Genomic DNA, 16,788 nt, shown 5'->3' with positions numbered 1-16,788 from the left:
CACAGCTCTGGGAGGGGGAGGCCAAGGTGTCCCTGGACAGAGCCACTCTGGGAGCTGAGCCTGACCCAGTTTCTCAGATCCTCAGCTCAGACTAATCCCAGGTTTGTGGGGAAAGTTCCAGCCCTGAGCTGCCTGCTGGGATGAAAAGGGGCTCAGGTTAATCCTCCCTGTGGGACACGGCTCAGATCTCACCTCTCACACCTCGTGTGCTTCCCTTCCCTTGGGATCAGGAGGGGAGACAGGGACAGTCATTCCTGGTGTTGTGCTGGTCAGGAGCTCAACCCGGGGTTGGGTTCCTGGAGAAGGGGCTGGGAACCTCTTTGACACAGCAGCACTTTTGTGACAATCTCTCCCCTGAGGGGCAGGGGCTGCAGGTGCTTTGGGGCCTCAGGAGCTGCTCCAGCTGCATTTCCAGCCTGATCCTGTTCCTGGGATGCACGAGGCATCCCCAGTGCTGGGGACGAGGCTGCTGGTGGTGTTGATTGGCAGGTGGGTGATGCAGGAGGCCAGAGGATGGACTTTTCCAGGATTTTGGACTGGCCCAGTCTGTACCCCCTGCCCTCTGTGCCTTGGTTTCCTCATCCCTAAAAGCAGTGGTGATGCCGAGCTGCTCCCTGAGGTTCCAGCCCTGTGAGCACACAAACACCCTCCTGGCCCTTTGGGATTGCTGTTCCAGCAACCTGTGTCCCCTTCCAGGGGGCCACGAGGCACCACAGGCAGGTTATGGAGCTGTGCTGTGCCTGTCCCCTGCGAGGACCCCACTGGGGGCTCAGCACCACTCGGGCACTGTGGGGCTGCCAGCAGGACCACCCCCTGCCCAGGGCAGTCCCTCACCCTCCCAAACCCTGCCCCGTGTCCCCCCTGTGCTCTTGGCTGGGATTGAGCAGGAAAACTGTTGTCTTGTCGCTGCAGCAATCCATGAACATGCCTTCATTGTGTTCATCTCGTCGGCCCTGGGCCACATGCTGCTCACCTGCATCCTCTGGAGGATGACTAAGAAACACACAGTAAGTCCCGAGGTACAGACACTTCCCTTTCTTCTCTCTCTGCTGGGAGCTGGGTCTGGTGCTGTGCTGGGCAGGGGCTCTGGGGCAGATCTGGGAGCTGGAAGGGGGCTCTGGGCTGGCTGTGGGGGGCTTTGGCTGCCCTTGCTTGTGAAATGACCCTAAGGGGGTGCCAACAGCAGCAGGTGAAACTGGGAAACAGCCTCCAAAATCCGTGGTTTACCACAGCAGGGTGGGGAGGAATCTTTTCATTTCCTATTTTGTGGTTTTATCATAGAATCACAGAATCCCAGAGGGGTTTAGATTGGAAGGGACCTCAAAGCCCATCCAGTACCACCCCCTGCCATGGGCAGGGACACCTTCCACCAGCCCAGGTTGCTCCAAGCCCCGTCCAACCTGGCCTTGGACACTTCCAGGGATCCAGGGGCAGCCCCAGCTTCTCTGGGCAACCTGGGCCAGGGCCTCCCCACCCTCACAGGGAAGAATTTCTTCCCAGTGTCTAAGTTTTCCATTAAAGCTGATATGGAAAACCACCATTAGCATCCCAGTGGGTCAGGGTTGCTGATCCCTTCTCCATATCTGTTTCCAAGCTGGCATTGCCTCCCCTGTGCTGGGAATTTCTGGTCCTGCAAGCTGGGAGCAGCAGGATTTGTTTTCCCTTTCCTCCTGGAGTGGCTGTGTGGAGCAGGCTGGCTCTGGCTCTTGTCCTTGGGGAGTGCAGGATGGGCTGGGTGGGCAGTGGGTCTGGTGGAGGATCCAGCCAGGGGCTCCTGGATTCCAAGGCCTGGATGCAGCTTCTGTGCTGTGCTGGTGTGTGACACGTGTGCTGAGCTGTGGGCACTGGCACAGCCATGGCAGGACTTCCAGGTTTGTCCTGGACTGTGAGCAGGGCAGGACATCCACGTTTGTCCTGGACCTTGGGCAAGGCAGCACTTCCAGGTTTGTCCTGGACCCTGGGCAGCACTTCCAGGTTTGAAGCTGTGTGGGAGCTGCCTCTGTGCCCACGTGGCTCCTGCACCCTCGGCTTCTCCTGCAGCTCTGGGCTCCCTGGATCCCCCTGTCCTTTCCCCTCGGGATGAGTCTCTCCAGCAGATCCCAGTGCAGCCCTGGTGGTCCCCGGTGCTGACTGGGGAGGGTCCCCAGGGCTGTGTTGGCCCGGGAATGTGATCCTTTGCAGAGCAGAGCCCTTGGGAGCTGTGTGCCCGGATCCTGGGGCTGGAGCAGGCCTCTCCAAAGGGATTGTGTGGGATGCAGGGGGTGCTGTGCTCAGGGTCTGCTCAGCCCCCTGTCCCAGCAGGATGTGGGATGCAGGGGGTGCTGTGCTCGGGGTCTGCTCAGCCCCCCTGTCCCAGCAGGATGAGCCCTGGGAGGGCTCTGCTCTGGCAGTCCCGGAGCTCCCACTCCATCCCTGTTCATCCTCCCTTCCACCAGTTCACCGAGCCTGTCCCTGGGCTGCCTCACTCCAGAGACCTGGAAAAGAAGCTTCCAGCAGTTGTTTGGCTGTAAGGTTCCCTAGGAAAGGGAGTGTTGGAGGTGCTGGGGTTCCCCTTGCTCACTGGGAAGTGATGTGGGAATATCAGGAGCTCACAGTCATTCCTTGGCAGCTTTCCCGTGGCTTCCTTTATTTATGTCACTCTTTTTGGCCTCTCTTTGTTTTTTTGGAGAGACCTCCAAGGCCCTGGATCTCCTCCCCAGCACTGCCCTGTCCCTGCCTGGGCTGGATCATCTCCCCTGCCCTGGGCACGGGTGGGATACCCTGAATGCTGGGGGCAGCTTTGGGCTGGAGCAGCAGGAGGGGCTGAGGGAGCTGGGGGGGCTCAGCCTGGAGCAAAGGAGGCTCAGGGGGGACCTTCTGGCTCTGCAACCCCCTGACAGGAGGGGGGAGCCGGGGGGGGGTCGGGCTCTGCTCCCAGGGAACAAGGGACAGGAGGAGAGGGAACGGCCTCAGGCTGTGCCAGGGGAGGCTCAGGTGGGATATTGGGAAGATTCTTTCCTGGATGGGGCTGTCCAGGCCTGGCACAGCTGCCCAGAGCAGGGGTGGAGTCACATCCCTGCAGGGATTCAACAGCCACGGAGGATGTGGCACTTGGGGACAGGGGTCAGGGGTGGCCTTGGCAGTGCTGGGGAACAGTTGGACTCGATGATCTCAGAGCAATTTTCCACCCTTGATGATTCCGTGATTCCCCTACCCGAGGAGCAGAGGGATTTGCTCACCCTGGAGGAACAGGGGACACAGTGACAGGGTGACTGAACGTGCCACCCGTGGCACGGTGCCACCACCTGCCTTTCTCCTCCTACCCTGGAACTGCCCTGCTCGTGGAGGGGGGTGTGTCACCCCAAAGCTGGGTGTCACCCCAAAGCTGGGTGTCTCCCCGAGCAGAGAGGAGCTCTCAGGGCCAGCCCTGCCCTGTCCCTGTGCCAGCCCCACACGGGGCCACGGGATGGAGCTGTTGGCTGGGGCGTGAGGGTGACGGGGGAGCTCCGGGGAGGAGGAAGGGGAGGTGCTGTGGGGTGACACAGCTCCCACACGGGATGTGTCAGGGTGAGGCACGTCCAGCACTGTCACCCTTGGTCTGCAGATCTGCCCTGTCCCGTGACTGAGCCGGGCTCCTGCTGGGAATCGCTCCCATGGATCCTCCAGCCCCAGCGGGGTCTCCTGGAGCTTGTCCCACTTCTGTCTGGGTTCCTTGGTGGCCCCCAGTGGGCTTGGCCCAGCTCCTGTGACCCCCGTGGCTGCCTTGGCTCGGCAGGGAGGGACAGCAGGGCTGCAGGAGGTGCCACTGGCACATCCTCCTGCCTGATCCCAGTGTCACTGCCGGGCTCTGGGAGCAGGGACAGCCTGGGCAGTGCCAACCGAGCTCCCTGGGCTGGGGTTCATGGGGCTGCTCCAGGCCAGGGCACAGGTGATCCCTCCCTGTGGGTCACAGCACCCCGGGGACAGATCCTGCCTCCGTTCGTGTCCCTCGTGGGGACTTTTTGTTCACCTTTGCTGCCCCCGGCCCCGGAGGGACAGGAGGGGACAGGGAGGGGACAGCTCCGGTCCTGCGGTGTCCTGTCCTTCAGCAGAGGAAGCCACCAAGAGTCCCCACGGGGTTCCTGCAGGGCCAGACCTGGGACCGTGTCCAGGACGAGCTCCTTGTGAAGAGCTGGGAGGCTGGATCTGTGTGGAGGAGGGAGCAGGGGGTCCGTGTCCCTCCCAGCCCCGAGTCTGGCGCTGCTTTTAACCCTGTTGGAGAGGGAGCAGCTCCCCGGGACTGTCGGGGTTTCCGTGTGTGAGGGACAGGAGCTGGCCCTGAGGAACAGGAATTCGTCTTGCAAAAGCTTCTCGTGTTGCAACTGCAGTTGTGCCAGGGCAGGAAGGGGGGGAGGAACCGGCTCCTGATGGGGAAGTACCGGCGGCTTCCAGTTACGGGGGGTTAATGGGGAGGGAGAGGAAAATAAAGCTCTGCAGGAGGGGAGAGGAGAGAAAGCAGGAGAGAGGACGAGGGGAAGGGGCAGAGCAGAGGAGGGAGCTCCCGGGGAGAGGAGGAATGGAGCCTGGGAGCCTCCAGCTGTGGCTGGTCACAGCCCCCCGTCCTTGGGGTCGGCCGTGGTGTGGCAGTGCCCGCCCTGCCTGGCAACCCTGCTGGTCCTGCCTGGCAGCTCTGCTGTTCCGGGCCAGCTGATCACCCTGAGAACCCTCCTTCCCCCGGCCCTGCTGCCTGAGCAGGACAGCAGAGCAGAGCAGTTTCACTTCTTGTTTGCAGACACGTTTCCTCCCCGGCCCAGGGCTGGTGGCACCGGTGCAGACACCGTGGGCTGTGTGGTGGCCACGGGGCTGGGCTGGCTCATACCCAGGAGAGGCCACAGAGCTGCTCCCAGGGCTGGAGCCCCTCTGCTCTGGAGCCAGGCTGGGAGAGCTGGGGGGGTTCACCTGGAGAAGAGAAGGATCCAGGAAGAGCTGAGAGCCCCTTGCAGGGCCTAAAGGGGCTCCAGGAGAGCTGGAGAGGGACTGGGGACAAGGCATGGAGGGATAGGACAGGGGGAATGGCTTCCCACTGCCAGAGGGCAGGGATAGATGAGATATTGGGAAGGAATTCCTGGCTGTGAGGGTGGGGAGGCCCTGGCCCAGGTTGCCCAGAGAAGCTGTGGCTGCCCCTGGATCCCTGGAAGTGTCCAAGGCCAGGTTGGACGGGGCTTGGAGCAACCTGGGCTGGTGGAAGGTGTCCCTGCCCATGGCAGGGGTGGCACTGGGTGGGCTTTAAGTCCCTCCCAACGCACCCCACTCCGTGGCCAGTGCAGCTGGGCCCTGCTCTGCCCCTCCCCTGTCTCCTCCTGTCCCCCCACCCTGCAGGGCAGGCGGGCTGAGCCCAGCCCGGGGCTGCAGCTCTGGAACCCCCTGTGCAGCTGTGCAGGGCAGGCTCTGGGTCACCCCCGTGTCCCCCCAGCACCCTGTCCCGGGGCAGGAGCTCGAGCAGGGCCTGCAGACACCGCGCTGACCACGCGTGGGCTCAGCCCTGGGAGCACTGACACGGCTCAGAGCAGCCCTCTATAAATATCTGAGCTGTGTCTGCACGCTCTGCCTCGGGCTTCCTGCAGGCACCCAGAAACCCTGCGGGGCTTGGGAGGGCCCTGGGGAGCGAGCTGAGCTGCTGCCTTCTGAGCTAATGTCACTTTGTCCCCATCAGGAACTGGGGGGTGAACTCGGCAGGGTCCCTCTTCTTCCTCTCCAGAGGCCCTGGAGAATGGTGACCCCCAGCCACCCCTCAGCCCCTGGAGCTGGGTGTGCAGGGCTGGGGCTGCCCCAGGATGGAAGAAGAAGTCCCCCAGTGCCTCCCATGGGGTCAGGGCAGTGCCCCCAGGCTGTGCCCCCAGACTGAGCGGGTGCAGCTGCTCTCCCCTCTCCCTCACTGTCCAGTCTCCTGCTCCTGTGTCTGTATTCCCTGGGGAATGTGCCTCAGCTCCCAGCTGGGCACTAAATAGAATTTCCCTGTGGTTTTCTGGGCCAGACACATGGAGAGCTGGGGGTGGTGGAAGCAGGGGGCTGGCAGGGGACACGGGTGCCCCGCTCTGTCGTGCCAGGAGGAAATTGCGAAGCCGGGGTTGGCACTGCAGCTGTGCCAGCCCCAGGCAGGGCACGGGGGGAGCCTGGTGCCCCTTCCTCGGGGGTTTCTCATCCCCCTTTCCCCCCAGGCAGCTGGAGGGTGGAGGTGTGGGGCTCCTGCCAGGCTGCTTGGAGCTGCCAGCTCCTCTCCAGGGCACTGCCCCTGCTCCTGCTGCAGGACCCCGAGGTGCCCCCACAGGAGTGACCACCCCGGGCTCACCTCAGCACCCCGACCCTGCACCTCTGGGTGCCCTCTGTGCTCCCTCTCTCCCAGTCTGGGCCCAGGATTATCCCGTGGGTAATTAGGTGTTAATAATTAGGTGTTAATCACTAATGCCCGGGCAGGCCAGCTCAGCCCAGTGCCCCGGGGGTCGCACCAGCAGGGTCCCCAGGGGCAGGAGGAGGGGCTGGGAGGTGGCACATGATGGGACAGATGCCCACGGTGGGCAGAGGTTTCTCAGCAGCCGCTGGCTTGAAATGTGGCACCTCGGGGAAGGTCCCTGCAGGAGCACGGGCAGGACACTGAGCACAGCCAGGGCACCACGGGGGGATGTGGGAGCTGGAGTGTTACCACCTCCCAGCTGCAGGAGGAGGAGGAGGTGGGAACAGGCCTTCCCACACTTTGGGAAGTGCGATGGGAGCTCCAGGAGCTGCTGGATGGAGAGGAGCTGCCCACTGCTCGCTGGTGTGGGCTGCACCCTCTGTCCTGCTCGTGGCTCGGGCAGCACCAGGAGATGTCCCTGCTTCCCACAGCCCCACTTTGTGGGGATCCCCCCCTCTGTCCCCTCAGGGGGTATCCCCAGGTGGTCCAGAGGAGGGTACCAAGATTAGAGGGATGGAGCCGCTCTGCTGTGAGGAAAGGCTGAGAGAACTGGGATTGTTCAGCCTGGAGAAGAGAGGCTTTGGGATGCCCTAATTGTGACCTTCCTCCTGAAGGGAGCCCACAAGAAAGAGGGAGAGAGAGTATTTACAGGGGAACGGCCTTAAGCTGAAGGAGGGCAGGGTTAGATGGGATACTGGGAAGGAATTCCTGGCTGGGAGGGTGGGGAGGCCCTGGCCCAGGTTGCCCAGAGAAGCTGTGGCTGCCCCTGGATCCCTGGAAGTGTCCAAGGCCAGGTTGGACGGGGCTTGGAGCAACCTGGGCTGGTGGAAGGTGTCCCTGCCCATGGCAGGGGGTGGCACTGGATGGGCTTTAAGGTCCCTCCCAACCCAAAGCATTCCATGATCCCAGGAGGTCCAGCTGCCCCCAGGCTTTGGGGCTGTGGGGGTGCTGTGGGGGTGCAGCCCCGGGCAGGGCCTGTGCTGGGAGCTCTCAGCCGTTTGTGCTGCCGTGGGACCGGGGTGCAAACAGGGCTGTTTGTGAGCCACGTTTCCGGAGTGAAACCTGCCCTCAGCCCGGCTGCTCGGGGTGCATCACCCCCGGCTGGCACCGCTGCTCCTCCCACCCCGCACCCTCCCTGATCCCAGCTGCCAGGAGCCGCTGGGACAGGAGGAATGGGGCAGGACCCTCCTCTGTCCGAGCAGGAAGGACCTGCTGGGCCCCTCGGGGTGGAGGTGGCGTCACCGGCGTGTCCCCACATGGGAAAGGGCCCCGTCCTTCCTCTCTGGGTTTTCCTCCCGGGCTGAGCCCCCAGTGCGTTCCGGGGGGTGATGGAAACTGTGATGGGGCAATTTAAATTTTCCTTGCTCTCAGCACTCCCTCAAAATGGAATTTCTGTCTCACGTGAAGCGTCGGAGGAGGGGGAAATCCCCCTCCCACCCGTGACAGCCCTGGCTGTCTGTGGCATCCCCAACCTGCCGTGTGGGGCTGAGACCCCCTTGCATTCCCCCTGTCCCAGGGCTCCCCTGCCTCCTCCGTGGGCTCCAGCCTTGGTTCCTGTGCTCTGGGGCTCCCTGCACACCCCAGGGCTGTGTGTTTCCTTAACTGTGACCCTCAGTGTCAGGGGAGAAAGAGAGGAAGGGGGGCTCCTAGGGGCTTTGGGGGTGGTGGACAGTGGGTTGGGGGACAGTGTTGTGGGGGACAGGCCTGGCCCCTGGGCTGCCCCCCTTGTGGAGGGCTGAACTCTGCTGGCACAGGAGCAGCAGGCTGGGCTGTGGGGTGTGGAGTGCTGGGTGTGGGGTGCTGGGGTGTGGGGGGCTGGGGTGTGGGGTGCTGGAGTGTAGGGTGCTGGGGTGTGGGGTGCTGGGGTGTGGAGTGCTGGGTGTGGGGTGCTGGGCTGTGGGGTGCTGGGGTGTGGGGGGCTGGGTGTGGGGTGCTGGGTGTGGGGTACTGGGGTGTGTGTGGGGTGCTGGGGTGCTGGGGTGCTGGCTGTGGTGTGCTGGGGTGTGGGATGCTGGGGTGTGGGGTGCTGGCAGCATCCCTGTGCTCTGCCCCTGCCTGTCACAGGTGGTGCCGAGGGGCAGGATGGGGCCCCTCCAGTGCCAGGGCAGGGTCGGGCAGCAGCTCTGCCGCCCCAGCTGCCTCCCCTTCATGTGGTTTCCTCCTCCCTGGTGCAGTTGTGGGTGAGGGGGTGCAGCCCCCGCTGAATTCCGCCCGCCTGGGGGGCCGGGGCCACCTGCAGCCGCGGGAGCTGCGGCGGGTACAGCCGTTGGCAGGTCCTGGGGGAGCCCCTCCTGCACCCCAGCACTGCCCACGGGCACCCCACGTCTGCTGGGGCCCCCGTGGCTCCTCTTGCTCCGTGATCCCCCCCTGTGCCCCAGGGCACGGCCCTGCCAGAGCCACAGGGCAGCCCTGGGCCTTTGGGAGGGCACAGAGAGAAACCCCCCAGGACTGTGTGGGGCCAGGGCAGAGCTTCCCTGGGATAGGGGTGGAGATGGGGATGGGGATGGGGATGGAGTTGGGGTGGAGATGGGGATGGAGACAGGCATGGCTGCTCTGGCATCCCCATGGTGTGCAGGGCTGAGGGTCCTGGCAGGGACAGGGCACTGACCCAGCTCCGGGTCTCTTCCAGGAGCGCAAGTCGTACAAGTGGAAGCAGCTGCTCTTCTTCTTCACCTTCATCACGTTCGCGTTCGCCGTGTGTGTGTATTTCCACCACAACTGGTACTGCGGCCCCGGAGGTGCGGGCAGGGGCAGGGGGGCTGTGCAGGGAGGGGCTGGGGGATCACAGCATCACTGGGGCTGGAAAAGCCCTCCCAACCCATGGATCCCCCCTGTGCCCCATCCCCACCTTGTCCCCCAGCCCAGAGCACTGAGTGCCACGGCCAGGCCTTCCTGGGACACCTCCAGGGATGGGCACTCCAAACCTCCCTGGGCAGCCCCTGCCAAAGCTTAATCACCCTTTCAGTGAAGAAGTTTGTCCTGATGTCCAAAAATTCAGTCACGGAATCAAATAGGTTGGAAAAGACCTCTGAGATCATCAGGTCCAAGCTGTGACTGATCACCACCATATCAACTAGACCATGGCACTAATCCTCCTAATTCCTCACACTTATTCCTGATGTCCAATGCCCTCCCAACGTGATGCCTCCCTTTCCACATCCCAGCCGAGGGGGGCTCCTCTGGGAGGGCTGGTGTCTGACTGCCCCTTTCCTCCCGTGGGGCTCGAGCCCCCCAGCCTGTGCCCTCCTGTCCCAGGGAGGTGCCCTCAGGACCCCCCAGCCCTGAGGGCAGCTCCAGCCGTGTGTGTTGCCCTCACCTGCTGTGTTCCCCCCTGCAGTGTACACCGTGTTCGCCTTCCTGGAGTACCTGGTTGTCCTCTCCAACATGGCCTTCCACATGACTGCCTTCTGGGACTTCGGCAACAAGGAGCTGGTGGTGAGCTCGCTGCTGGAGGACAAGCACTTCTAGCCAGCCCCGCTGCTGGGGGCTGCTCCTCCTGGGGCAGGCAGGGAGCCCCTTCCCTCTCCTGCCGGGGCAGGGGGTTTGCTGTGAACTGCTGCAAGGATCCTCCCGGGGATCCTCCCGGGATCCTGGGCCCCCCCGGGATCCTCCCGGGATCCTGGCATGGTCCCTGGCTGTGCCTGCAGCCCTCACATGGTGGAGCTGGGGGCTCTTCCCAGGGCCCCCCTGCTCTGGCTCCCTGCCAGCTGTGGGAGGGCAGGACGGAGCAGGGACAGGGCCCTGTTTCCTTGGGGGATGCTCCGGGCAGAGCGGGATTCTGCTCCTGGCATCGGGGCGTGGGGGGCCGGCCCTGCCCTGCTTGGCCTGGGGGGGTCTTGTGGTTCCTCCCCCAGGCTGGGGGTCTGGGGACAAGCCCTCAGAAAGGGCTGGTGGCCTTTTGGGCTGGCTCTGGGCGCTGCTCTCCCATGGGACTGGGGCAGGATCCCGGCCCATCCGTGCCTGAGTTCCTGGGAGGGGAGCAGGGAGGTGCCAGCCGTGCAGGGACTGCAGGGAGCGAGGCACTGAGGGCATGGCAGGTGTGGGAGCACCCACACTCTCCTTCCTGCCTTTCCCAGAAACCCCCCCCCAGCAGCACAGGCTGCTCCCAGGGGGGCTGTGCCCCAGTTCCAGCCCAGTTTGGGGAGGAAGGGCAGGGGGGCTGGTGCTGGAGGTCCCTGCTCCGATATCCACGTGGATTCCCCTGTGCTGTGGGGCTGGAGCTGGGAACTGCTGGGGTCCAGCAGCGTCCCCCGTGCGTGGGCTCTGGCTGCAAGGGCACTGTGGGCACGGCAGGGTGGGAGCTGGGGGCTGGCAGGATCCCCAGGCTCCTCCTGGCAGCGCTGCTGGAAGGGGCACCTGGAGCTGACGTGTTTTTGGGGAGCTCTGCGCTTGTCAGGGCTCGTCCCACCCCACACCCAGCCGGGAAGGACTGGCAAGGGTCCCTCCCTGCCCTTCCCCACCAAGAGTCCCCCGGGATGTCCCGGTGCTCATCCCTGTGCTCCCAGGGCTGGGCAGAGCCTCCTGCAGCAGGAGCTGTGGGGCCCTGGCTGAGCCGGGGCCGGGCTGGCTCTGGGTGCTGCCCTGTGTGCATCGCTGGTGTCCCCACCCGTGGGCCCCATCCATGGGCCCCATCCGTGTCCCTGCATGCTGTGACGCGCTGCCCCCTCAGCGCCGTGGCTTTGGGTGGAAATAAAGCACTGGGTATTTTTGTGAGCTCTTGGCAAACTCCACATCCACACTGCTCCCAGCGGCACGGCCAGTGCGTCCCAGCCTGTCCCAGCACATCCCAGCCTGTCCCAGCCCATCCCAGGACCACAGGCCAGGGTGGGAGCTGGAGTGGGACACAGGACACAGACCCTGGGAACCGGGGCTGGGATGTGGGATGTGTATCCCAGATGTTGAAGCTGGGGTGTGGGATGCAAATCCCTGGGGTTGGGGCTGGGATGTGGGATGTGGATCCTGGGTGTTGAAGCCCCAGATCCCTGGGGCTGGGATGTGGGATGTGGATCCCGGGTGTTGAAGCCCCAGATCCCTGGGGCTGGGATGTGGGATGTGGGTCCCGGGTGTTGAAGCTGGAATACGAATCCTGGATGCAGGATGTGATGGCTGGGGTGTGGATTCCGGCCCCTGGCTGGGCTGGGGCTGGGATGTGGGACCTGGCTCCGGGGTGCTGGATGACGCCAGGGCAGGCTGAGCCAGGCTGGGAGCCGGCCAGGATCCGGGCTGGGGGTGTGGGACTCCCGGGCTGAGCCCACCCCGCAGCTGGCCCGTTCCCCACCCAGCCCCGAGGGCCGCCGGCTTGGCTGCGGATCCTGCAGATCCTATGGATGCTGCGGGTCCGGGGGCCGGCACAGCCCCGGGGACGGGACGTGGAGCAGGGAGGGCTGGGATGGCACTGCCGGGGTCCGTCCGGGGCTGGGCAGGGGCCGGTTCTCCCTGCCCCGGGGGCTCGGTTCTCCCTACCCCGGCCGGGGGGGCCGTGCTGGGGCCCTGCCCTCGCTGGGGCCGAGCCGGGAGCAGCTGGGAGGGGACCGGCCATGAGCTCATCCCGCCGTGCCGGGGCAGGGCCGTGTCCCGCTCGCGGCATCCCGGGGTCCCCACCTCGTCCCTGCATCCGCTCCTGCCCTGGAACCCACCGCGGAGAGCAGGACACGGCCCTGGGGACACCCCGCAGTGGGAGCAAGACGTGGCTGTGGGGTCCCCACAGTGGGAGCAGGACATGGCCCTGGGGACACCCTGCAGTGGGAGCAGGAGGTGGCTGTGGGGACACCCCGCAGTGGGAGCAGGACATTTGGTTTGATGCCCACGGATTTGGTGCAGCCGGGACCCCCCAGCCCGCTGTTGTGCAGCCCCCCGGGGCCGGGCCGGGGCTGTGTCCCCTCGCCCAGGGTGGGGGTCCGGAGGGGCTTTGCCCCAGGCGGGGCCGTGGAAGGGGCCGTGGCCGGAGCCCCCCCGCCCGCGGCTCCCTCGCCCACGCCGGCCCCCGGCAGCCGGGAAGCGGGAGCAGGGAACAAAGGCGGCTTGTGGCGGACTCCGGGTCTCTGCCCTTCCTGCAGGAAGGCCCCGGGGCCGGACAAGGGGCCCGTGTCCCGGCACTGGGGCCCCGCCAGCCCCCCCCGGATCCGGCCGCCCGCCAGCACGTGCCGGGGGGGCTGCGAGGGGCTGGGAGCGGCCGGGGATGCTGCCGGTCCATCCCTGCCACCATCGGCAGCCACAGGAGCCACAGGAGTCCCCATTCCCACCCAGTGCAGTGACCCCCTCCTGCAATGTCCCACTCCTGTCCCTTGCCATGTCCCCCCGGGAGGGCTCAGCTGGGCACAGGGATGGAGGGGTCAGGGCTGGCCGTGGCAGGGACACCCCGAGCTTCCCCCAGCCACGGTTCCCTCTGGGCAGAGACCCCCAGCAGGAACCAGGAGCACCCTCAGCTTGGCCTGGCAGGGTGAGGGGTCCTGCCCAGCTCCCCCCAGGGAGTGTCCCCACGCCTGGGGAAGGTGGAGAGCACAGGAGAGCACAGGACACAGGGGAGACGGGCAGGTCTTTATTTCAGAAGCAGCTCGGGGGCCAGCTGGTTACAGGAGAGTCCCTGTGGAGCTCCGGCACAGGAATTCCCTGTTCCGGCTGCACCAGCTCCGCTCGCCACAGGGCCGGACACCCCCAGCGTGGGGGTCACCCCAGACAGCCCCCAGGAGCCCCTGGCATTGCCCCTGCAGCGGGATGGGGCCGTGCCAGGGCCGTGCCAGTGAAATGCTCCGGGGTGGGCGCACGCTGGGGCTGGCCCAGAGGGGCCGGGGGTCCCCCCATGCCCCTCCCGGTGCAGGGGTGGGGATGGCAGGTCCCCGTGGGGTGCTCAGGGCAGGAGCAGGTTCGGCCACCCCGGGCACCCCCTTCTCAGGAAGCGTCGCTGTGCCAGGGCCGGAGAGGCGTCACCCAAAGGGACACCGACAGCCAGGGCCGGGGGGGGTGTCCTGAGGGCGGGGGGAGCCCCGGTGCCCCTGGAGCAGGCAGCCAGTTAGTGCAAACGAGGTCTGTATTATTAAAGCTGGTGGCTTCGGGCGGGCGGCCCCGGTCCCACCGAGGCTGGGGGGGCAGCGGGGCGGGCGGGGGGCTCGTGGTGTTCGGGGGGGCGGCGGGGCCGGGGCAGGGCAGGATCGTCCCTCGCCCGCCCCGTCACAAGAGCACACAGGGCTTCTTGGGCTTGGCCGGGGCGGGGTTGAGCACGGCCCGCACGGCCTCGGTGAACACATCCTTGATGCCCTCCTGGTTGAGCGCCGAGCACTCCAGGTACTTGACGGCGCGGATCTGCTTGCAGAGGCTGACGCCCTGCTGGGTGGTGATGGGCGCCTGGTTCTGCTCCTTGAGCCGCTTCATGGTCTCGGGGTTGTTCCTCAGATCCTTCTTGGTGCCGACGAGCAGGATGGGCACGCTGGGGCAGTGGTGGCACACCTCGGGGTACCACTTGTGCTTGACGTTCTCGTAGGAGGGCGGGCTGGCGATGGAGAAGCAGATGATGAAGACGTTGGTCTGGGGGTAGGAAAGCGTCCGCAGGCGGTCGTACTCCTCCTGGCCGGCCGTGTCCCACAGGTTTAAGTTTATAGTCCTGCCGTCCACCGTGTTCTGGGCGCTGTAGTTGTCGAACACGGTGGGGATGTACTCCTTGGGGAAGGCGTTGGTGGTGTAGCAGATGAGCAGGCAGGTCTTCCCCACCGCCCCGTCGCCCACCACCACGCACTTGATGCTCTGCATCGCGGCGTCCCGGCGGCCCCACGGCCCCTCAGCAGCCTGCGGGGAGGGAGAGGGTCAGGGGTGGCTGGGGCTGGATCACTGTGGTCCCCCCCTGGGGCCAGAGGGTGCAGGGGGGTCACACTCGTCTCACCCTTGGTTCCCCCTCCAACCCACAGCCCAGATGAGCTTCCTGGCCAGGCACATCCCCCCAGCAGCCCCCGAGGTGTGCAGGGACCCCCCCAGTGGGGACCTGCCTGCCCTGACCCAGGGACAGCGCCTGTGCCACCGTGGCTGCTGTGCACAGGGAGCACACTGACCCCAGGGCGGGGTGTCCGTGCCAGCCAGGCTGTGGCAGCATCCTGTGCCGTGCCACACCCTGCCCCTGGCCTGGACCAGGACAGCAGGGAGCAGGAGCAGGGCTGGGCTGTGGCAGCGTGTGGGACATCACCCTGTGGGACATCACCCTGTGGGACATCACCGTGTGTCCCAGCCCCAATCCTGCCCACGCTGAGCGGGGCCAGGGCGGGTCCTGGCGGGGCAGAGGCCGGTGTCCGCTCCCAGCTGTGTTTATCCCCGATCCCGGCACGTTTCCCTTCCTCGGGTTCCCTCTGCAATTCCCATTAAGGGCCGCATCCTGCTCTCCTTCCTGCTGCCGAGCCCAGCCCGGCTGAGGCGGGGGCACCACACGGAGCCGGGCAGGAGGGTGCCCACCCCTGGGGCCGGCAGCCCCTTTCCCACCGGGATCTGGCCCCTGTCAGCCGGTGCCCACCGGAGGGATTGCGGTGGGAAGGCGGAACCCCGGCTCGCGTGGCACCACGGTGGGAGGGAGCAGAGGTGCCAGGGCGGAGAAGCCGCAGTCCCAGAGCCCCGGGTTGGGGGTCCCCCTTCCCCAGAGCCCCCCGGGGCTGCAGGGCCAGGCAGGGGGGACGGGGCCGAGCTCCTGCCCCCTCGGATGGGGAAGTCGCTCTTCCTCTTCCCGCCCTGACATGCGGCTTCCTGCACACGAGGCTGGGCCGTGACCCCCGCCCTGCCGGGCCACTGACACCCCACCGGGGCCACCGACACCCCACCCGGGCCACAGACACCCCACCGGGCCTCAGCGTCCCCCTGCAAGCCCCCTGCCATGGCGGGGGGATCCCCAGCCCTCAGCGTGGGAACAGGAGCGGCAGGGCCACCGCAGGGTCCCCACCCCCGGCAGGAAACCGCTCGTCCGGGCGGGATCCCGGGGGGGGGTCACAACAACCCCCCGCCCTCGGCCTCTGCTCTGGGAGGAAACTCAGCCTGGAGGTTTCCTCACACCAGTTTGCACCAGTGCAGTGCCCCCCCGGGGCCTGGGGGGCTCGGCAGCCCCCAGCAATCCAAAGTCAGCAACGTCCCCAGCACCCACGGGCACCCCAAGGTCACCACCCCAAGGTCACCAGTGTCCCCATGGGCACCCCAAGGTCCCTGTTTGCCTGCTGGGCAGCCACCCCACAACACACACACTCAGTGGGGCTCAGCTGAGTGTCCCCACTGCCCCCCAGTCTGGGGTCCCCTGGCTGCCAGGACAGGCTGGGGGTGGGACACTGGGGATCCCCCCAGTCTGGGGTCTCCTGGCTGCCAGGACAGGCTGGAGGTGGGACACTGGGGATCCCCTGGATTGGGGCAGCGGGTCCTGGGACCCAGCAAGGGTCACGCAGCTGAGGTGACCCCTGAGCACCAGCCGTGGCCTTGTGCTGATCCCAGAGAAGGACGTGGCCAACACTGGTCACCCCAAACCCAAACCCTGCACCCCCAAACTGGCCGCTGGCATCCTGGGGTGAGCTGGCACCCAGTGGGCACTATCCCCATCCCGGGAAAGGCCCGGGCCGAGTCAGCAGGGCTGAGGAAGGGGATGGGGCACATGAGGAAATGCTCGTGCCCATGAGAGCATCGCTGTGGGGAAAGGGAGAGGAGGAGGGGGAGAAGGAGGAGGGGACAGGGAGCCACTTCTCCATCACCCAGCGCCTCTGGGGCTGTGGAACCCCAGAGTGGCCCCAGGTTTGTCACCAGCACCCAGCAAACGTGGGCACACCCGGTGCCCGTGGAGGGGCCGTGGTGGGACCCCGGTGCTCACACAGGAGGGTTTGGGCACTGACAGTGCCAGGTACGAGGTGCCACTTGCCCACACTCACAGGGCAAATGTGAGTGTGCCCTCAGCCCTCCCCCCCGGCCCCCCTGCTGCCAGCTCTGTTATCCCGGGAAATCCACGGCCGGCACCACCTTTAACCCCTCCTGCCCCCCCGGAACGTGGGGTACAGGAGGTGTCGTGGGGCTGAGGGGCACAGCCCACGGGGGGCACAGCCCAGGGGGGGCACCTGCCCCTTCCCAGCCCCACGGGAGGGGACCCAGAGGAGGCAGAGTTGGAGCAGGGAGGGGGCTCAGCACCCCGACCCCAGCGGGACCCCCCATGCTCAGAGATTTGGGTGCTGGGGAGAGGCCGTGGGTGATGCACAGCGATCCCCCCACTGCCCCTCTCCCCGGGACGGGAAAAGCGACTCATCTCTCCTTCAGCAGAAAGGGGAAGCAAAACCCTCTGTGAGTGCTCCGGGCCGGGGCAGCCCCCGGGGGTTTCCGCAGCCGCTCCCGTGGGGTCCCTCCCACTGCCAGCGCCGTCCCACGGCCCCAAACCTGTCCCC

General features: G+C 66.1%; 2 protein-coding genes across 2 annotated transcripts in view; one reads left to right on the top strand and one right to left on the bottom strand.

Moving 5' to 3' along the window:
* Nucleotides 1–599: 599 nt before the first annotated feature.
* Nucleotides 600–11,122, top strand: PGAP2 (post-GPI attachment to proteins 2). Its single transcript, XM_027701855.1, has 3 exons — nt 600–1,019; nt 9,039–9,147; nt 9,747–11,122. The coding sequence occupies exons 1-3, from the start codon at nt 600–602 to the stop codon at nt 9,875–9,877; spliced, it is 660 nt and encodes a 219-aa protein (XP_027557656.1). The 3' UTR covers nt 9,878–11,122.
* A 1,827-nt stretch (nt 11,123–12,949) lies between these two features.
* Nucleotides 12,950–16,788, bottom strand: part of RHOG (ras homolog family member G) — a 10,349-nt gene continuing 6,510 nt past the window's right edge. The window contains exon 2 of the mRNA XM_027701842.1: nt 12,950–14,188. Within this exon, the coding sequence (XP_027557643.1) occupies nt 13,577–14,152 (576 nt within the window). The 5' untranslated portion in view covers nt 14,153–14,188 and the 3' untranslated portion in view covers nt 12,950–13,576. The remainder of the gene's footprint in view (nt 14,189–16,788) is intronic.

This window comes from Neopelma chrysocephalum, unplaced genomic scaffold (genome assembly GCF_003984885.1).
Source record: "Neopelma chrysocephalum unplaced genomic scaffold, ASM398488v2 Primary Assembly neopelma1_170, whole genome shotgun sequence".
Lineage (NCBI taxonomy): Eukaryota > Metazoa > Chordata > Aves > Passeriformes > Pipridae > Neopelma > Neopelma chrysocephalum.
This window is presented reverse-complemented; position numbering and strand designations above follow the sequence as displayed.